Source organism: Euprymna scolopes, chromosome 7 (assembly GCF_053919585.1).
Source record: "Euprymna scolopes isolate OS-2025 chromosome 7, ASM5391958v1, whole genome shotgun sequence".
Taxonomy (NCBI): domain Eukaryota; kingdom Metazoa; phylum Mollusca; class Cephalopoda; order Sepiida; family Sepiolidae; genus Euprymna; species Euprymna scolopes.
Window position 1 is genome coordinate 115,187,711 of NC_136488.1, and position 24,316 is coordinate 115,212,026.

The 24,316-nt window shown below is 32.3% G+C and overlaps 1 protein-coding gene across 1 annotated transcript in view; it reads left to right on the top strand.

Moving 5' to 3' along the window:
• The first annotated feature begins 3,947 nt into the window (after positions 1-3,947).
• The window catches only part of LOC145279897 (uncharacterized), an 85,120-nt gene continuing 64,751 nt past the window's right edge, over positions 3,948-24,316 (top strand). The window contains exon 1 of the mRNA XM_080131427.1: positions 3,948-4,155. Coding sequence (XP_079987553.1) covers positions 4,047-4,155 — 109 coding nt within the window. The 5' untranslated portion in view covers positions 3,948-4,046. The remainder of the gene's footprint in view (positions 4,156-24,316) is intronic.

Below are 24,316 nucleotides of genomic sequence, written 5' to 3' on the forward strand. Positions count from 1 at the left end.
TAGAATCTAGATCAAACGTCTTCTCAGATTCCAAATGATCCAGATGTAATAAAATGTGAATGCCACCAATAAGATCAATAAGATCAATAAGATCATGTGACTGAATTTGATTAATCAAACCTTCTTCGATGGTTTAATGTCGAAGCACATTACCTAGTGTAAACGTATGTATGCACCTAGTATAAACGTATGTATGGATCTATCAAGCGTCAAATTATGTAAACATAGAATAAGATTAACACAAGTTGCTTTTTGTATTTATAGTTTGGTTGAGGTACGTGTCATAACATTATTAGTAAATGATCACAATAGACGATGTTCATTTGGCCAACTGCATACGTATGTGATCGGGGGACCAATTTCCTTTCTCTTGTAAAAGGTACAGCTAAATTAATAGTAATATTGTTCAATAAGTATATCTAAATGACTTCATTGTTTGGCGGGAGTGGCGGCGGGAAAAGATAAAAACACGCACGAGATTTCACAGGGTCGTTTTTGCTGTCAAGTCGGTAAATGAAATTTGTGTGTCATTTTTCATAGGCGGGTGTGAGTATATAGGCAAACGCAATGAATATTTCAAGCCATTTAAGAAAAGCAAGGGATAATATTGCAGGCGGACTGCAAGTGAAACTGTTTTGAAGACAAGAGGTAGTCAATGGCTGGCTGGAAATCAGTGAAGAGAGGAAAATAAATGACGCATACACACACACACACACACACACACACACACACACACACACACACACACACACACACACACATATATATGTGTATAAAGAGTGAAAAGGTGGGGTAGGGGTGAATCAAAAGGTGTACTTGGTAGTTAAAAGTAAACTGAAAACTAAATGAAAGAAAAAAAGAATAGTTTAGCCACAAGTGTGACGAATTAATGAATGTGTAATAAGGAGGAAAGAGATAGTTTTAGATGGGGGAACGGTGGAATTTCACGTAAGGACTTATTTCATAATTGAAGACAGGCAGACGGTAGCGTTCAAGTCGAGTTGTTGACTGTATTAGTTTAATGCGTTCGGAGGATCGCTCTGAAAAAAAGAAACACAGGTAGGGAACTAGAAAAAAAGAAAAAAGAAAGCAGGGAATAGAAAAAATAGGAACTGAATAGCGAAAGAGAAATAGGAGAAAAGATAATAATAAAGAAGGAAAAACAAAACAAAAGGAAAGCCCGTGAGTGAGAAAAAAAAAAACGAAAGAAAGAAAATAAAAACGAAGACATAGAAAGAGAAAAAAGTAAGAAAGAGAACAATAAAAAGTAAAGAAAACACTAAAACTGTGATCTTCCAGAATGCTTGTCTTTCTTTAAAGACAGAATTAAAACTTTGCGCATAAACTTTAATTCTAATCATAATTTACTTTCTAAACAGTTCAAAGTAGTCCATCGTTTTTATTTTTATTTATTTCTATAACTAAACGTATCTACTCGGCGTTAACCGGGAGATGTTCCATTTTGATTTTAAGTTGCTTTAATTTTTTTTCCAATTATTTTGTCAAGTGTAATTGTTACAGTATCATTTGATCAGCTAATCAAACGAAAATCTTATAAAAACTACAACTTACAAGTTAAAGTAATGTTTATTATTTATTTAATTATTTAATCTTTATTTATTTATTTAAAGTAATGTTGCTTAATCTTTATTAGCAAAATTATTTGATATAAATAATTTTGCAAAACTTTTAACCTTTTACGAGGAATTGCTAAGGAGTTTAATATAAGAAATTTATTTCTATTATTCAATTTAAACGTTGTCAACTGCCTTTCAAATTTCGAAGAGTCACGAAATAATACATTATTTATTTTTACAATTATTAACACTTATGAAACAAAAATGTATTTATTTTTATAATTATTAACGCTTATGAAATGGTTCACTTCAAGAAATAAAAATGTAATTGATGGTTTTAATTTCGTAATTAAATTATTTTTAATAGAATTTTAAAAAGTTTATTTTAATACTTTATATTCTTTAATTTTTCATGTCAATATTCGATAAATAATGAAAAGATGTAAGTCAGGTAGAAGCAAGAAACACACACACACACACACACACACGCGCGCGCACACACACACACACACGCACACACACGCACACACACGCACACACACAACAGGATGTGGTAACGTTATTTTGTTAATGTAAAAAAAAAAAACAGTGAGCAAAAAAATGTCTCACACGACATTTATGTGAAGACCAATGAAAAGAAACTGCAATCTTGAAAAATCTCTACCATTCCAGTAATTATAAGAGCAATTGGACTTATGAGAAAGAATTTCAAAAACTACCTGGCAAATATACCCGGTAAACCAAGTGCAAGAAAATTTCAAACAATTGCACTTTAAGGATCATAGTCAGAATCATAAAAAAGATTTCTCGGTCAAAATATTTGAGTTAGCAGGTGAATTTTTGTCATCTAGTAGGATGCCCCATCCCCAGCTGAACAAACTGATAAGAAAAAAAAAGGCCTTAAAAAAGGAAGTATTTTAAATTTGCGATTATAAACTATATATTTAAAACTGTTATGGTTGATTTGTACTACTTAGCAACCGGAAAACACTTTTTCTCAGGAGAGCCACCATTCTAGAAAAGAACAAAAACAAAAAAGAAAAAGTAAAAATAAAGAAAAGGATACGTTAGAAAGATAAAGAGAAAAATGAAGATAATAAGTTAAGCTAAAAGAAATGGACCAGAAAAAGATGGAAAAAAAGAAGAAAAATGAAAAGAAAAGTAAAACATAAAAAAGAAAAAGGAAATAAAAGCAAAGAAAAAAAAAGTGATTGTAAACGATCAAAAAATCGTCTGCTTTGAGGACAACGCAAGAAAATGAGGGAGGGGAAATTTGCTCAGAGTAGGAAGAAAGTGAAAATGACTGAATCAAAAAAGAAAGGTTGAGGAGAATAGGGATATTCATAGTGGCGGGGAGGGGGGAGAAAAAGAAGGTGTGCGTTGTAGAGGGTGGGAAAGAGTTGAATAAAGAAATAGATAGAGAGAGAAAGAGAGAGAAAGAGAAGGTGAGAGATAAAGAGAGAAGGGGATGCCTCTACATCTACAGAGAACCATTAAAAAAACATTATATGGAGAGCAGGGGGTTTGCTAGTGAGGGCTTTTTTTAAAGCTCTGAAGATACTAGCTACCCCCTCTACTTTCAGTTGGATGTTGCAAGGAGAAATATTGTCGCATTGATATTTTATGGATAACAGATCATTTTTCTTTCTTTTATTTCCTCAGGTAGAAGACAAGAACAGATAAAAAATAAAAGCAACAAATAAACAAGTAAAAGAAAAACTACGATTGCAATATCAAGAAATTCAACCTCTACAATTTAATAATGTATGCAACAGATTGACACACACACACACACACATATATACATACGTATTTAATATATTATTTTATAATATAAGTGTATGATTTAAAAAAATATATACAATAACAGCAAGAAAATTATACATACACACACATATATGCATATATACGCATATATACACATATATACACATAAATGCATATAGATACACACACAAATATGTATATATATGTGTTATAAATTATGGATAAATGGATATTCTTTCGCGAAATTAATTTCTATTCAATTCATATGACGTTTCAGTAAAAGTAACGCCTTTTGTTTTAATATGTAAAAAGCTGACGAGAACATATCTTTTATATTTATATATATATGTACATAAATGAAATTAAAACTTGTATAAAAAAGATCACCAAACCAAAGAAAGAGAAATACAGCTAAAAATAATTTTTTATAATTATTATTTTAATGCAAAATTGCGTTACTTTGTATCAGAATTTTTAATATTTAAACATTCAACAGACAAAAATAAAAAAAGTCAATTATATATATATATATATATATATATATATATATATATATATATATATATATATATATATATATATATATATATATACATATATATATATATACAATCATCTGAGAAAAATTACTTCCAAACTTCTTTATATGTGAAAAAAAAAGGAATTATTTTATTAACGGCAGCGTAAAAAAATAGTTGGAATATGGAAAACACCAAAAAAGCCATAAAGGAACGATTAAAATGGCGCGGCTATGTAATTACCCTCGGTGGAATGATGGTACACATGACCCTAGGATCGATGTATACCTTCGGTAAGTTATTTCGGTACTTTCTTATTGTTTCAAACTTTCTGCATTTTTGTAGGAAAAAGCAAACAAAACCATGCATATACAAACAACAGTTGGTTTATTTTCTCTTAACTCAACCTTTCTCTCACTTATTATTTCTATATTATATGCATATAGTATCACATAACATGTTTTGTGTATATATTTGTTTCAGTATCTGATTCTCAACAGTGCTCAATGACTAAAACGTGTTGCAAGCGACACATATTTGTTTTTGGGTTTCCATCACCTAGAACTTATAGGGTCTGTTTTCACAGACACATAGACACTACACAGACAGACAGACAAACAGACAGATACACACATACACACACATAGAAATAGATAGATAGATAGAAAGAAAGAAAGAAAGAAAGATAGATAGATAGATAGATAGATAGATAGATAGATAGATAGATAGATAGATAGATATGAGAGTGACTGTAGACTCAGTGTGCTGGGTCCGATTTCAATATATCCTCTACATGTCCTTGTGAAATATATGATTTCCGACCAGCTATTGATTAAATATTAAACGAAACTCTCAAGCCATGGCTAGACAACTAGTCTAGAAGAAAGAAAACTCTGAAATAACATCAGTTTGTCTCTGCGTATCCCAGCATTGTTTCCAGTCGCTTTAGACTTCTACTTTGTACTGTCACTGCAATGCCAGTTTAGAAGATATACGGTTGAGAATTGTGCATCCCTCTCCCTTAAAACTGGAGGGGGGATTTTTATGTAAGATATAAATTACTAACCGGGATCGGGTATTGGCTAGAATTCAATATTAGCATTTTTATTGTTTCTAATTTTTTAAATTATAAATATAAGATTTAATTTCTACATTTTCAGATTATGAATACAGATTTTAAAATTTTAAGTTATAAATAAAAAGTTTAAGTTAGAAATTTTCACGTTATAAATAAAACTTTTAATTTATTTATTTTCAAGTTGTAAATAAAATTAAAAAAAATGTTATCTTTGATGTTTTTGGATTAAAATCTCACAATATTTTTGTAAAAAATACAGGATGTATGCAACCATTCGATTCAACAGTAAAATTTGATTCAACAGTAATCCTTCAAAATTGCAACGCCGGTTGGTACTATAGAAACTGAACATGGACAACCTTGGTATGCCGAAGACGCATACTGACATGCAAATTTCATGGAAAGCTAGAACATGATAGTAAACGGTTAGTGCAAGAATGCCAAGTCAGTTTCAATGGTGATAAAAAGAAGCAACACATACTTTTTTCTTTATTATGAAAAAAGTTCGTTTTTTTTTTATTGATATTCCACCTTTAATCGTTGACTTGTTAGCCAGAACTTCTGTCAGAAGGTTTTCATAAGTTGCTGTTATTATTCACTGTGCCTGAGTCATACTAATTCCAACACATTCGCACCCGTTATCATTGGCATCCTAACACATAAATGATTACACATAAATGAGATAGTGAATAGAGTTTTTTTGTACAACTTTACCAATATTGCTCTGTATTTACATGTCATTCTTTAATCGGAGTTATCATGTGAATGCTCTCCATCCAATTCGAAAACTGTCATTTTCTATACCAGTGAGTGCGCTGAACCCACAAGTGGGGAACACACACACACACACACACACACACACACACACACACACACACACACACACACACACACACACACACACACACACACATGTATGATCTGTGATACTAAAATTTATTTTCTTTAACGTTTGTTACCGGAAGTCTTCAATGTCACAACAAACATGCTAAAATATTCCATAGTTTGAACTTTAATGTTTCGAAAACTTTAAGTTTAATTCTTTGAATAAATTTACGACTCACATGCCACATATATTTCACTCTCACTTTCTCACTATGTGTTGATGAAAATTCTCTTTAATAGTTTTTAATGCCACTGTGAGAATTTCGAAAAAAAATTACCTTTCTTTTCAACGCTAATTTTGCACACGCCGTAAATACACACGTGAATTAGATAACAAATCAATATAACTATTTACTTCTATATTCTCTATAATGGTGAAGAGTCTCGTTATTTTAGTTATGTAAGAATTTTTAAAAAATATATCACAGTTTCTGAATTTTCGATTAGAATCAAAGTGAAACAAATAATTGTAATGGTTGTGACCAAACTGGACAGCGGTAGTAAATTTAAATAAATAATGTTATCATAATTGTAGTTATTATGTTTAACCGTTACATATGTTTAATGCCTCATGAAATTTTCATGGCGTCATTATTATTATTATTATTATTATTATTATTATTATTATTATTATTATTATTATTATTGTTATTATTATTATTATTAGTAGTAGTAGTTCTTTCCCCAACATGAAAGGCTTATTAAATCCTGTGCTTATCTCAGGTCTTGTGACATGAAGCGAAACAAATAGCGTGAAACATTTCTGTGACGAGTTGATAATTCGTCGCCGATATTACGATGACACCTGGGAGGAATGTTTGCTTACAGCACGTTGTATTCCAACTGAAAATCCATCCATCTCATTAATCATTATCATCGAGTGTCTTTTGGACTAGATAAGTAGTGACGTATTAAAAAATGAACTAACCAGTTTCAATATTATTTAACTTCGGTGAATAGATGGGGACCAGTGTGTCAACGTGACATCATTAACCTGATTAAGATAATCGGAAGAGTTCGTTTAGAATTTGCATGAAACATGAAGCGTGCCTTGCCTAACATGTAGAATAAAACAGATAACATATGGGATAACATTTATCTATTTATTTGATATATATATATATATATATATATATATATATATATATATATATATATAATGATAAAATGTACTTAGCTTATTGACTTGCTGCAGTTTCACGGCATCACCAAGCACCAACATCTATACTCAACTGGATTTTAAGCGATTGATGACGGGTGTTAGTCAAGTACTAACGATTGCTATGTAACTCCCCAATAGTATACCATGCTCTTTGTTCAAAATCTGTTGTTTTAATTTGGTTGCGTGTGTATAAATGTAACTGTGTGCGTGTGTGTATCTGTGTAGACTTTAACTGAGTTCCAGGAATTAAATTAAATTCTATGCCATACACGTTCGAACTGTTAGAATGTAAAAAAACAAACTAAAAAACAAGAACAACAACAACAAAAAAAAACAAAAAAAAACTCCTAACTTCAGTGTGCACGTGTTCCATATATTCATCCATCTATTTCATATGTATATATATAGCCCTCTTTATACGATATTTTCGATTATATTTCCACTTTTCTAAATTCTCTCTCTACCCTCTCTCACTCTCTCTAACTCTCTCTCGCTCCCCCTCTGTCTATCTCTACTCTCTCTCTCTCTCTCTCTCTCTCTCTCTCTCTCTCTCTATATATATATATATATATATATATATATATGCGTGTATATGTATGTGTGTGTGTTTGCGCGAGTGAGAATATGCATCCATTAAAATGGCACGAAGAGTATCCAGTGTGTTTCCTGCATAACTATATTTTATGATTCTGGATTCCTCTGAGTAATTTGAACACAATAATATCAACTCGCGAGATTGCTTTTGTTTTTGTCTTTTTTCCAGATTGCACGTATATAGATAAGTTTGGAAGAACACCATCAGGAGATAAGAACTTTTCACAGACCAGTTAAATTCATTTTAATTTACATGTTTGCTCATATTGTGTGTGTGTGTGTGTGTGTATATATATATATATATATATATATATATATATATATATATATATATATATATATATATATATATAAATGTCGAATGCATGAAAGGATATCGTTTCCAAAACGATCGTACACATAAGCATTATTTTGTTATATTTCCTCCTTGACTTGATTGATAATTTCAAAATTATTAATCCGTAATCCTTTATATATATATATATATATATATATATATATATATATATATATATATATATATATATAAATAAAGTGAACGTGTCTGTGTATCTGTGTGTCTGTGTGCATTTCCCTTCGCAATAACTCTGTCAATTTTCAGTCTGAAGACTCGAAATTTGATATACAGGGTACTGAGATTTGGGAAAATCTTTGTCATCAGTTTTCGGCCAGAAATTTGGCTATTAAGGGGTCAAAGGTCAACGATTTGACCTTTGAGAACTCTACCAAACTAATCCGACAATTTTGGGTTTAAACACTTGAAATTTTAGATATAGGTTCCTTGGACATGGATCTAACTTAGTAACTTGATTTGAGCCCAAAAAATAAATTTTAAAGGGTAATAGTAGGGGTCAAAGTTAAAAAAATTGACCGCTTTTTTTTTTTTTTTGCTCAACATACACCTCCAAACACCCGGCCAACGCCGGGCTGAAATGCTAGTATATATATAAAAGCGACCGTGTGTGTGTGTGTGTGTGTGTATGTGTGTGTGTGTGTGTGTGCGTGTGCGTGCGTGCGTGCGTGCGTGCGTGTGTGTGTGTATATTTCCCAACGCAATAACTCTGTCAATTTTTGTCTACAGACTCGAAATTTGATATACAAGGTACTGAGATTTGGGAAAATCGATGTGATCGGTTTTTGGCAAGAAATTTGGCGATTAAGGGTCAAAGTTCAACGTTTTGATCCTTGAGAACTCTACCAAACTCCTCCGACAATTTTGGGTCTACGCACTTGAAATTTTAGAGATAGGTTCCTTGGACATGGATCTAACTTAATAACTTGCTTTGAGCCCAAAACAATAAATTTTAAGGGGTCATAATAGGGGTCAAAGTTTTTTTTTAAAATGGACCTCTGCGGTCTCTACCAAATTACTCAGACAATTTCTGGCCTAAACATTTGAAATTTGACATAAAGGGTATTCAGAGTTAGGGCAAACTTTTTAATCAGTTTGGATCGAAAATATTTAGATACTAATATATAAATGTATGTATGTATGCTTGCATGTCTGCCTAAAACTTTCGACATATATATATATATATATATATATATATATATATATATATATCCCTAAAACCTATGAACTTGATGCAGGGTAGATTAAAACTTGCTGCTATGGTTTCAAATGATCTGAAATGACAGCAAGGGGAGACTTGATTCCAAATATTTCTCATTGAAATATTGGTACAGGTTTAGTGTTTCCACCCACAAAAACCCTTTAAAATTACCACTATCATAAGTTTTCGATGGTGCTGAAAACGAAAATAACAGTTTAAATCCAAGGAAACGGGTAGTTTCTAAGACAAGAAGTAATTATAGTGTTAAATCGTGGGGGGCGGGGTCACTTTTCTATATTAATTTAACGTAAAATTAACACCCATTTTATAGCCACCATTTCTTTTGGTGGTGTATATTAGGTAATTGTGGCATGGTAGACCAACACAAAACCTACCCTTAAAAAATATTTTCTATCGGTTTTCGGGTGTGCTGAAAACGAATATCGCATTTAAATTTTCCGCAAATAAAATTTTTTCCAGGAACTAAACAATGTAATTCTTTATGTTATAAGTGGTGGCGATTATTGTACGCACAAGCGCGCATATTTTTTTACCCGGAAAATTTAAATGCAATATTCGTTTTCACTACACCCGAAAACCTATAGGAAAGTTTTATAAGGTTAGTTTTTTGTTGATAAATGTGCACCACTTTTTGAAATAAACACCACTTTTTGAAATAAACACCACTTTTTGAAATAAACACCACTTTTTGAAACAATAATATGCGACCTTAAGGGCAAATGTCACATAGCCCACTACACAATTCAGGTCACTAGCTTTCCGCCGAGCCATTATTTGCTAGAATCTGATGAATAATCGCCGAGATTTCGAAGTTATAAAATTGCCAAAAAGATGGTATGTCTATATATGGATATATCTATACTCGTAGCCCAATTGAATATTGAAATGCTAATACCTTTGGTTCTATGCGATGAAACTACATGAAAATGTACAGGTTTTTTTGAAGATTATTATACTGTTCTATGGTTTAAATTTAAGACAATTGGTAAAAAAAACCCTCTATTTTCAAACCAATAAAATATACCCGAATTTGCTTACATTTGTATATATAGTGTCTTGGCAGGCAGCTTCGGTTTTACTGCTTCCGTTTTGCTGATTCGGTTGTCTGCCCTGTGGTCTTGTTAGGGCACTAATGTGTGTGTGTGTGTGTGTGTGTGTGTGTGTGTGTGTGTGGTTCGCTTGAAACATTGTGCGTAGTGTGTAAGGAATTGTGTTTGAACACTATGACGATGCAGTTTGTTAGACAATTGCAGTATGAGGTTTACAGAATAAATGAGAATATGGACAGATTTCTCAATGATTTTGAATTATTAATAATTTACCTACATAATGTGTCGCGTCATGATAATATAAGTGGTGTTTTGTTCTTGGATTTTTCGAGGTAAACTCACACCTTCAAAAAGAGAAAAATATATCTATCTGTTGAATCAAACTTGCAGGAAATATATAAGTTATTGTTAACGTGTGAGCTCGCATTTATGTTTGATATTATTAAATTATTGTTATAATATTTTATCAGTAATGATATTATTTTATTTTCACTTAGATGTAATATATATATATATATATATATGTGTGTGTGTGTGTGTGTGTGTGTGTGTGTGTGTGTGTCTGTGTTAGTAAATATTATTAAAAATAACAGAATTTCCCTGCTTAATTATACTTTTTAATTCTGTTCAATTTTTTTTAATCATCATTAAAATACTTATATTAAAATCAAAACAATTCATGTATGGTTCACATGTATCATGAATGTCTTTGAATCTTCGTCGAATCATCTTGAGTTGAAAAATATTACGAAGAAAAAGCCGGAAATTTCAAAGAGCAGCAGAGAACATGCACCTTAAGTCAGTCGTCAAAACAACGAAACATTCTCACAGGTTAAAATTGTATTACTTTAAGCATTTTAAAATGTTGTTATTGGTTACTTACATGATATTATTGATTGTAGGTTGCTAATTTTAAAATGTTGTTATTGGTTACTTACATGATATTATTGATTGTAGGTTGCTAATTTTAAAATGTTGTTATTGGTTACTTACATGATATTATTGATTGTTGCTAATTTTAAAATGTTGTTATTGGTTACTTACATGATATTATTGATTGTAGGTTGCTAATTTTAAAATGTTGTTATTGGTTACTTACATGATATTATTGATTGTAGGTTGCTAATTTTAAAATGTTGTTATTGGTTACTTACATGATATTATTGATTGTTGCTAATTTTAGTATTATTTTCAATTGGGAATATGTATGCATATCAATTATGTCTTTTCCATCTAAAGTTCAGATACATTTGATTGCGATAGTGTAGTATACGATAATATAGTCTGAGTTCTGATGTTAGATATTATTATTATTATTATTATTATTATTATTATTATTATTATATACTGACACACCATATTATATATATACACACACATATATATGTGTGTGTGTGTGTGTGTGTGTTATTTATTTGTTTTTGTGATACGTTCTTTGAATGAATTCAATTATTTATACGAAAGTGCATTTTTACCTAAATGCGAGTTGAGAATAATTTTCCCTTTTACCAATTTGGTACCTCCAAATGGGGAGCGGCATATTGTTCTTAAAATATAATTATCCATTGACACATGTTTTGTCGTCTACGACTCAGCAGAGTTGATGTATCTAGCGTGATTCGAAATCTGGACCTCATGGTAAGAACATTTTATTTTTAAGAACAATATATATGCCGCTCCCCATTTGGGGGTACAAAATTGTTAAAAGGGAAAACTATTCCTAACTCCCATTTAGGTAAAAATGCACTTTCGTATAAATAATGTAATGCGTTCAAAAAACGTATCGCAAAAACAAATAAATAACATCTACGAAAATCGCGATATACCCAAACAGTCGTCCTGATTTCGAATCTTGCTAGATTCAACCACTCTGATGAGTCGTAGACGACGAAACACGCGTCAGTTGATAATTATATTTTAAGAACAATATATATATATATATATATATATATATATATATATATATATTGTTCTTAAAATATAACTTTCAAAAGATATAATGTATTCATTCGAAAAGTCAGATTTTCTTGACATCTAATAAACTTGGAATTGAAATCAACCTTGGAAAATACGTCAAATGTTAATTTTTCTATCAAAAACACTTTTTAATAAACAACGACAAAATACTTGAAATATTATACTTCCAATTATAACACCGATACTATTATGTTTTCTTCAAATGTGAAGAAATTTAATATTTTTAGTCGAGAAACACACAACACGCATGCACACACACGCACACTCAATTCAGCATACACACATATGTATATAGTGAGAGAGAAATGTTTGTATGTTCATAGATTTGTACATATATGGTTTATTTCCAAACTAATTAACCGATCAATATGAAGTTTTGAACATAGATGTCAGGCTTAAGGCTCCAAATGTGAAAATTCAGATACCGCAGGTGTTTTTGAATTTTTAACAATAAACAGTAGACATAAATTAATACATGTTCCTACAATTTTAGTTTATTTGGAATAATTTAAAAACACATTTAGACAGCATAATGTAGCCACAATCTATTTGAAAATTCAAATATTTAAAAGATTTGCATTGAATTTGATCCATAGTCATTATACTTCAATTAAACAAGATTCCATAAAAGTTTAGTTTTTCTTAAGCCCCCTTCAGCTTAAGCCTTAGATTTTGGACATTATATACATATATTGAACATATCAATATCATAGAAAGATAAAGGTTGTCTTCGATGGTTATACTTCTAAACAACATGACATTAAGAGCCATGTTGTACCCAAGAGATCGATCTTTGGGCCATTATTATTCCTAATTTTCATAAAAGACACCCCTAATATAATTATGACTGAAATTGGTGTATTTGCTGACGACACCATGCTTTGTTCTTAACATGCGAGCAGGACGTAATCACAACGTCCCAATCGCACACTCAAAGCAATGGCCGAATCCTTAGAAAGTGACACCCAGTTTGTCGTGGAATAGGCATATAAATGGATGGTAACATTTAATAACAAAGCTCTTTTTCCTTAACAATTATAAGAAACCTTTCCAGCCACCGATTACCATGGCAAATAATTCCTTATCTGAAGGTCAATCATTTAAAAGGCCTAACATTCACAGGTAACATCAATTGGATCAAATACATAGAAGACATTGCCACGGTTGCTGCAAAGAAAGTGAGCTTTCTCTATCGTACGAAAAACATCTCACATCCGCCAGAATCCTGCATACATGCAAAACCACCACTCATTCATACATGCAGTATTGTTGTCACATCTGAGTTAATGCACCTAAAATAATCTATAATCTTATACATCACTATCTTCCCAGCTGTAGCCCATGTCTCATCGCTGCAATGCTGCATCTTTGTACTTGTTTTGCAAGTACGTTCGTGGAATGTGCTCGAATGAATTGGCAGCATGCTCCCCCCCTCCGATGTAAATTGTCTCAATAGACTCAATGGTCAGTAAAATCATACCCTCTCATTGTAGAGGTCCCTAGATGTTGTAAAGCTGTCTACTGTAATAGCTTTCTTCCTGTTCGCCTTTAAATGTAATGTGAACAAACATATTGCTGCACAACCCTCCACGTAGGATGCTTCTGTATTGTCCCTAATTCACAGTAATTCCTTACATTTTAGTGGCAATTCGTGCCTTGCTTGAGGTGAACTAAAGTAAAAAAAATGTCATCTATTTTGATTAAAATTGGAATATGTGTTTCTTATTAACATTATATCTTGATTTCAATCTTCGTAGACCAATTTAAAAGTGATGCAAAACTATTATAGGGTGAGTAGTCATCCAATCGAGACATTATGCATATCTTCAGGTAGTGGTTTTGTACTTTAGTGTTTGCATCCCAAAGTAGTCCCGATGTCTCTTAGTAGCAACAAATCCAATAAAGGTTATTGGTTCAGAAAAAGACGGAACACACACACACACACACACACACACACACACACACACACACACACACACACACACACACACACACACATAAAGAAAGCAACTCGAAGTTGTAATATCGTAACGAATGATAAGAAATGTCTTTGACCTTATTTTGTTAAGCATTCACAACATTCACAGGTTAGCTATATAATCTTGAAGGTCATGAAAAGCAAATAAGGTAAAAACAAACAACATTTTTAATGAAAGTTGGGCGCCAATTATTAAAAGATGAAAACGCGATAGACTGTCTAGGGGGTTCTTAAGAATAAGACAGCAAAATATTTCATATTGAAAAATGACTTCAGATTATATATATATATATATATATATATATATATATATATATATATATATATATATATATATACATGCGTGTGTGTGTGTGTGTGTGTGTGTGTGTGTATACAAACGCTACAACACTGACATGACAATGTTTCGATCCGCAGTTATTGCAAACTAAGATCTGAAAAATCTGTTGTTCCTTTTATATTGAAAAGGAAAGCATGTAAAAAAAAACAAAACAAAAAAAAACCGTTAGATTCAAAACTGAAGGATCATGTGATAAAATTTCAAATAATATTAAAAAAAACTGTTTTTATGTTTTCGGTTAAAGAGTTAATAACATGATCTATTTTTGGCATTGAGTTTATAATGCCAGGTCTAAATTTGTTTAGGTCGTCAGACTTTTATAAATAGGGAGATGAAGAGGAGGCCTGATATGAAAATTCATGAGGTGTTGCGGCATATACTAGTTAAGAGAAAGGGGAAAGATCTTTTTTTAAGAAAGGGCGGTTTATCGCAAGGTTACGACTTGGTTTATTTTGATTTTTTCAAAATTTAATTTGAACATTTAAAAAAATATTTATGTGGTTTACACCCCCCAGAAATACAATGATTGTTATTTTATTAAGTTTTTATAGAATAATAATAATAATAATAATAATAATAACAACAACAACAACAACAACAACAATAATAAAGAAGAAGACCGAATGTCGTAATAATTAACAAGAAAGAAAAGTCCTGTTAAATCGTAGACTTTGCTGTTCCAGCTGACCACAGGGTGAATATAAAAGAAAAAGAGAAACGGAGTAAATACACAGACCTAACCAAAGAGCTGAAAGGGAGATGGAAGATGAAGAAAATCAAAATAATATCTATAATAGTAGGAGCACAAGGAACAATCCCGAAAAAACTTTGGAAAAAGAATGGGAGAAATTGGAATCAGAAGAATAGCTGTAAAAATACAACCAACAACAATAATGAAAACAGATGAAATATTAAGGAAAACCCTTGAATGTGGAGACTAACACACATGAACCACAAACGCAGGCCAGACAAACTACTGCAAAGACAAAACACGAAGACATTACATGGAACTAAGAACATTGAAGCTGCATACCTATAAGTTCTCTAACCATTTTTAACATGGGGAGTGCGTTGGGCTTTGTTAACTATTATGTGCCTTCCTTCTATGAATGTTTAAATTTTATTTTAATTATAAAAAATTGGTGGGTTATTAAATTGATTTGCTTTGCTGTAACCCCCCCCCAAAAAAAAACAAAAACGAAATGCAAATAATAACAACTAGCGAGGCCTGTGGAAAGTCCACAGGGGATTCATTCATCTTCTTCTTCTATCTTCTTCTATATAAATAAAATGAACTCATTTTTTCCCGTCTGATTTTGACATTAATAGGATTAAAAATCAAGATATTTCATGCAAATATAATATGCACAAACGGCAGAACAATATCTGAGGTGTGTTATAGGCTTATTATTTCTCAAATTCCTCGATAATCTTAGATTTCTATACTTTTTCTGCTGAGAAGTCACGGCCAAAATCGGTTAAGATCAATGGAAGTGGTAAAATATTTTCTCTCTAATAAATTCCTCCTCCTCCCCCTGCCACCACTTAACACCGTTTGGGGATCGTTCACAAGGAACAGTTGAGAAGAGGACACCGGTTTGGCTTCGTAGTTCTTTCATGTGAAGTTATTTAAAATCACTAAACTAAGCTGCAGTGCTCTGTGGCGTAGTGGTTAGCGTGCTGGACAATTCACATTATATTTTCACGTTCGCGCCGACCTACCGTAGTCGTTTTTTTTTTTTTCCTAAACAACTGGAATGGACTTTTCTTGGTGGCCGAACTGTTAACGTTGCAGATGTTGTTTTTTTTTCACACTTTATTTTCCTACTTTTACTCATGACTCCAGGTTTGATCCTTCCTACTTACCTACCATAACATTTTTTAAAACTCCCCCCCCCGTCCCGGAAACAAACACTCGGGCAACGCCGGGTACCCCCGCTAGTATGTAATATATTGATGTTGGTATTCATGGCGTAAATAGAGATGCTCTGATATTATTGTAACTCTTGTTAAAACTGCAAAATTATTTATCTAAGCTAGCAGGGACGCCCGGCGTAGCCAGGTCATAAATTGATACTAAATATTGCAGTTTTATGTTCATTAACAATTTATTTTATAAACAGGAGAACAGGAATTTGATAGTCGAGAGTATATTACCAGATATTCATAGCAAACCTTGTGTCTTACCTGATCAAAGCTATTTATTATGTCGAGAGTTATGCTTAAATGTGATATTTTAATTTTTGCAGATTTCGTATATATTATTATAGAGTTGATATTCTATCGATTTTTATATATTACAAAGTTTCGATTTCAAAAATAAAAATATATATCCATATGACTTGGGAGCATCAGCTTGAGTTCTTTCAGCTATAATCGAAATCGAAACCAAAACTTATGAAGAATTCTTGGTAAAATCATTTATTAAAAAAAAAATAATAGATGACTAAAGTGCCATCAGCTATAATTTAAACCGAAACCAAAACTTATGAAGAATTCTTGGTAAAATTATTCATGATAAGAAATGGGAATCTATAACAATTAAATAACACTCACTCGGATGTAATCCTGACGCACGAAATAAATAACACACAAGCTATTGTATTAATATATAGTATTGCTAAAAGTCATAAAACCCACGCTCCTTTCCTACTACTAACCCTAAGTACGGGTGGCAATACAAAAAATATAGCAATTATATGTGATTTTATGATTTTGCTGATCGGCCTTAGAATTAATGGTAAAAATTACTTAATTGCTTAAAAAGTTATAATGTATCGAAATGGGATCAGTTTACATTATATTTATATGCATAACTGAACCCCCATTATAAATTCGAAATTAACGTTTCAGTGTGCTCACATATAATCGCCTAAAAAAGTAGAATCTCATATGTTTTGGGTATTTTAAATGTAAATTAAAGTTTTTTTAAGTTAATAAACTTCTCAATGTTTGCTCTTCCAAAGTTTTGATAAACTTGTGAGATTTTCATCTATATTTTCACTTGTGCCAAAACCAAACAAAATATAACACAAAACATGAAATATTTCAAATGATGTGGTGATCAGACAAAACCAACACCAGAAAAAAATTCCAATCATGTTAAATCTTTGATATTAAAGTGTGAAATCTCTAATAGACACCTTTTGGCCATTTATCAAATAGGTGCGAAAAGCCTTTTTAAACTCTGTGCTATTGAATAGGCAAGTGAATACTAAAATATTTACTTTGCTTACAATAAAAACTAAAAAAAACAATTTAAATTAGCTTTGGAGAGTCTACATCTGGGAATAGGTTTTCAAATATGCTTGGAATAACAATTGCCACAGCCTCCTGTGTCTAAAGAGGTGTCATAACACTTTAATTATTTCAGAAGAAGCCGAAGACAGACGCTCCATGTACAGCTGGCGCCAATGAAATTTATCCCCCCCCCCCAGAACATTTACAACTTTTTAATAATCATATGAACTCTCTCAGATGAGGGCACGTAGACATTGTAGGGAATAGATGCAAAACGATTACAAAGGCAATAAGCAAGTAATCTCTTAATAAATGACCAATAAATAAAATAAATTAAACTCTGCTAATCAATGTTAAATCTGTAAATGAGATTAATAACCCATTCTGGGGTCGTTCTCAGTCTTATGTTGTAAAGTAACAACTTTTAATAATAAAAACAAAATCTGTGCTTGTTTCCTTTTTTATTTTAAAATCTTAAAGAACCGGTTTAAAATCGGAAATTAGACTATAATTTTTCCGATTCCGATTTTTCCGATTCCCGATTCCGATTAATCGTCCCAACATTTATATATATATATATATATATATATATATATATATATATATATATATATATATATATATATATAGGAAATTTATTACTGTGAGTCCAGAATGAGTTTACAAATTGTTTCAACTAGAGGAAAATCCTCAAAGAGAGGAAAAATCCAACTAGCATCATCAGAATTCATAGATGGACTCTAATAATAAATTTCTAGTAATAAATTTCCTATATACTGCTCTGACTACACATTGAGCACTTTAGTCCGGTTTTTTTTACCACTGGTAAATATATATATATATATATATATATAGCCGATGACGTCACATATTTATATATATAAAGATGCTGTCACTACTTTTTTTTAACTTCAGGGACATTGCTTATGAAAGCTTGGAGGCCACTCTAGGATAATATGTTTTGGGTAGATGGTGAGACAACAATATCAGTCACGGTGGAGCTTAGCTAGATTTTCTAAATAGGTGACTCAAAAGGTGAGAAAGTGGGAATAGGTAGATGAAAAGGTCGTCCCCCACTAAGTTTCAAAGACGGTTCTGTATTCTATTAAGACAAGAAAAGGTGTTCTTAGGAGCCCCACCCCAGATATGGCAACAGTTCTCTATCTTACAACGTATTTGACTCTTGCACAGGTAGAGGATTGGGTGAGATATTTTCTGGTGCGGTAGAATAATCCCAACATTTTTCAAGTGATTTTGGTAATCCATTTCAGGTTAAAGGTCGGCCCCAAAAGTGTGTCGAACCCGGGTATTTCACTAAAGCGACAACTATTCATTTCAACTAGCTCAAAGTGCATGTATGATCGTTGGTGGTAAAAAGATAGGTTTGGTTTTGTGATGCATTAATATTAACTAGCCATTTTTTTTATCCCAGTGTACCACATGCTCAAGATCTAAGGCGAGAGTGTTGTATATTATAGGAGATTATATTAACAGAGAGATATATTAAAACGTTTCATGTGTTATCTAGTGGATGTGAGATATTGTTCTTTTAACGTATGTATGTTGTTTAGCCAGGAGGATATGATATTCATGTGTAAACTGAATCATGTTGTATCAGACTTATCGTATGGGAATATTTTACAGTTCATATATAAGAATAATAATAAGAGTCCTTCTATCTTCCTGCTGCTCCGTGATGAACTATGAAACGACCAGCACCTTTCAATTGAGACGTCTGTTCTTACTTGTGAAACCACAAAATAACTCTTTATATTTTTATAATATACATTTATTACAGTTGTCTCAAATGGTTTTCACGGGATCTGCATTTCGTCTACATTTTCTATTCTTACTGCACGCTCCCTAGATGTCTGTCCACCCCTATCTAGATCGTCTGTCCGCTTTGGTGGTCAAACTCAACTCTCAGAATCTCTCCAAAACTAACTACATTATGTGTTCTCTTACGTCACCTCATTACGTGTCTCAAACCAACCTAATGTCCCCATCTAGTTATTTGTTTATCCAAACCCAAAATAATGTTTACATCTATTTTCTATTTTCTCATTCCTTTTGCGATTCTAGGTCAATCAGCTCTTCCCCAATTCAATTGTTTATTCTTCTAATCATAATAACTGATCCAGCGACCATCCATCGCTCAAATCAACTAATAATAATAATAATAATAATAATAATAATAATAATAATAATAATAATAATAATAATAATAATTTTTTTACCCTTGGCCCTGCTTGCCACAGTTAACACAGATACTACGCTATGATCACAGCCTAAAAGGGTCATAACATTACAGGAGTATCAGCAAGATCCTAATCTTTATAAGGCTTTGAAGTGTTGCCATAGATGGTAGTATCGTCTGCATAGATGTCGACGAATGAACAAAAATGTGATTTGGGAAGTCCTTGAGAAAGATTAAGAAGTAAGTTGGGCCCAGAAAGGATCTCTGAGGCAAACCAGCATTAATATTGTGAGCCTCACACTTCTGCTCACTGATGACCACTTGGATAGACCTTTCAGAAAGAAAGGATTTTGTGGTTAAGATTTCCAGTTATTCCATAGCTGGAAATCTTCTAAAGTAGACTTTGTGTCAGACCTTATCAAATGTCTTAGATATGTCAAGAGCTATTGCTCTAGAAACGGAGCCATTGTCCATAGATTCACTAATCATGTGTGATATTACAGTTAGTAAATCAAAAGTTGATCTCTGAGAATGGAAACTATATTGCATGTCACTGAATAGGCTGTTTTTACTGAGGTGGTTAACAACTTCTCTATTTATCATGGAGTCATGCAATTTACTCATGCACATTAGACTGATTGGTCTGTACTGAGATGCAGAAGATGGATTCCCTGCATTTCGATCTTTTCCAAGGTTTTGGGACGCATCTTTCTTTAAGGCAACGTTTAAACATCTTTGCTGTCCCATTCATTAATCTATATAACAGCTCCAATGTAAAGACATGATCTGGACATTAACGAAGGAAATGACTCTGATTGCGTTATTCGGCACCATTGCACATACGAAATAGAAATTCATATGCCTTTTAAATGAATGCCAAAAAGCGATAGTCTGCCTTGTCGAATTCTTTGGACTGAACTAAATTAACCAGTGCGACCCCTATGTCATCTTCTATTACCGTTAATATCCCATGGGCCAGACGCAAATTGTTCTTGGCAGATATCCACTTTACAACTTAATTATGCTCAAGCTCATTCAAATGCCGCACCACAACCTGTAAACGGTTCGATAAAATCTGTGACAAAATTTCTAACTCTGTTTAGCATATATTGATGGTGTGATAATTTAATTTTTTCCACCATGCTTATCACTCTTCTTGAGGAATGTGATCAATTTGTTAATCAATTCACCAGGTATAGATCTGATCAAATAACAGTTGTTCAAGAAGAAATATAAACATATGCGAGGAACTCAAAAACAATTCGCGACTCCTGGTGATTGGTTGTAGCCAACCCGCTTTAATACAACCAAGACTACACATTATAAACCTACTAAGGGCCAGGCGGAGATGACCTTGTTTGACTCAATGATGAATCAAGATGTTATTAATCGCATGAAAAAAAGAAATCTACTTAATGACAAGCAATATAGATTTCGTCTTACATGATCAACTGTTGGCGTAATGACTGTAATATCGATAGGATCAAATGAATCTTTTTCTTGAACAATAACTCTCGACATAATAAATAGCTTTGATCAGGTAAGACACAAGGTTTGCTATGAATATCTGGTAATATACTCTCGACTATCAAATTCCTGATCTCAAATTGATTTATAAAATAAATTGTTAATGAACATAAAACTGCAATATTTAGTAAGAAAACCGGCATCTGTCATTTATCTATTCTGGGCCAATACTCTTCCTGGGATCGATTAGATCTACTTGTTCATATGACATTATTTCAGCCTATTCTTGTGGGAGCGGTTCTATTAGATTCCAACCATAAATAAAGCATTTTTTAACATCTGTAAACATATTGCGTTTTAATATATTAATAAAACCAATTTATGTTAAGTAATCATTAAAAAACAAAATATATATTTGCGTGAACGAACGCTAACTACTGTCGTTCTGTTTTCGTAGCACCCTTGGCAAGTGTCAAAAACAAACAAACAAACAAACAAACAAACAAAAACAAAACTTGTCATCAGTTAACCCAACCCTTATGAATAAAAATGGGTATTACAAAAACACCGTTCAGAAGCCATCGGGTGGTATGGTTCTGGCGAGGGATGTGTGTCACCAAGATTCATAATAGATATCCACCATATAGCACTCCTAAATAGTATCTGCTTATGCATTTATTAAGTAATGCAATAAAAGACAACTTATTTTCATAAACTTGTCTTCAAGTATGTTTTATTTTTCTGTCACAACGTTACACAACGTTACACAACGTAACACAACAGTATTTTCATGTATTGCTTTTTTTTTTCGTTCAAAATGACTCCGATTGTCTTTTTATATCAGCAAACGGATAAAATATATATTTACTTTCCATAAATGTAAATATAAAATTTACAAAACAAAATAGTATTATTTATCAAGCTGTAACATGCACGACTGCAAACCGACAACAATAATATATAGGGAAAACTAGCTTACAATAAAAACATTTTATAATCATAAACAGGAATTAAATATACAAATAACAGGTTGACAAGAACGTATTTGCGGTTTTTAATTTTTAAGTTCAGATGAATATATCTTGGCTCAAAAAAAAAAATGTATTGAAATAAGCACCATCAGAATCAACACACTTTTGCCAATGTAAAACAAGTGTATTTATGCCAGCAACGTAAAAATTTTGCGTTTTGGTGGCGATTAACTGATTTTGATATCGCTAAAGTTTTTGAAGCATTTCTCACGCAGAAAATTGTCAAAATGCTTGAAATATTGGTAGTCATTAGGTGAGAGGTCTGGATTATGAGGCAGAGTTTCGTAGCCCAATTCGTTCGACTTCTCCAGGGCCAGTTTAGCAACGTACGATCGGGCATTGCCGTGGAAGAGAATCGGGCCTTTTCTGTTGACTAATGCTGGGTGTTGTTGTCGAAGTTTCTGATGTATTTCATCCATTTGTTGACAGTACTTGACCGCCGTAATAGTTTCGCCTGCATTAAAAAATCTGTAATGGATTAGATCGGTTGCAGTATGACCTTCTTTTGGTGCGACTTCAGCTTCGGGAAGTGTCGTGGAGCTTCGACGGCGTCTAACCACTGAGCACTGAGCTAAGCGTCGCCGGTTGTCGTAAATAACCCACTTTTCATCCCAAGTCACAACCCGAATCTAGAAACGGGTTGTTTTTGTCGCGTAAAAGAAGGGAAGATGACACTTCATAACGTCTTTTCTTCTGGTTGTCGTTTAAGGTAGTTTTTTCTTTCCAATCTTTCTCAAGTGTTTGGAAATCGTCGTATACGTTACGTCTAATTCAGAAGTAAGTTCTCGACCAGTTGTTGGTGGGTTGGCTTTGACTAAGGCTTTGTCGTTGTCAACATCCGATTGCCGACAACTACGCTCATCATTTTCAAGACTTTCGTCGCTGCCACGAATTTTCTTTTGGCTCCATTGCGCTGTACGTCCAGTAGTGGTTCCTAAGTCAAACGCTTCGATGATATCACGAGCTGTTTCAGCAGCTTTTCGGCCAAGCTTGAATTGAAATAAGAAAATTGTGCGAATTTACTTTTTTTTTTACATCTTTTATTCAACGTTCTGAAAAGAAGAAAAAGTTGTTTTAAAACGATTGCAATTTAAACGATTAGATAGAGCGAAGAACACTATTTAAAGTGATATATAAAGTAAAATGATTAAAACGAAAACTTATTTGAAAATGCATAATTTGAAATCCAAATTCAAATTCTGCAGGACCTTTCTTCTCAACCTAATACATAGATATAACACAACGCCGTCGAATTATTTTTGTGGGTTCAAATAGTGTTTCCACAGCTAAATATCTTTAAATTGGTTAGGGCGTGTACAGACTTGATCTCCGTGGATTACTTCTTTGTGAAAAATTAGAACTTTTAATGTTTTAAAATATAAAAGAGATAAAATCGAAGAAGAGATTTAATTAACAAATATATACGCAGAACAAATTTCATCCTTGATTAGCCACCTTTATTAAAATATGCTACCTGATTAATTATACTTATATATATATATATATATATATATATATATATATATATATATATATATATATATATATATATATATAGCCAGTAGAGTTTAGTTTCCTAGAAGTACATCCAATGAAACAACATGTGTCTACCAAAGAGTGCTCAATTAGTGAACAGGGCAGGTATATTAAATTTATTTATACAAACTTTAATGGCTACATATGTGCATACATGTTTCTGTAATCACCTGCGTTGGGGGACTACGTCTTTAGGCCAAGAATTACCGTCGAGAACTGATATTTCAAACAAAAACATTTTCTTATTTTGTTTACAAAGTTAGAATGTAACCTGGGTGGGAGTTATAAGCGGGGGTAGGACAAGTGAGGTCTTTGAAGATAATAAACATCTTTTTTATTTCCCTTT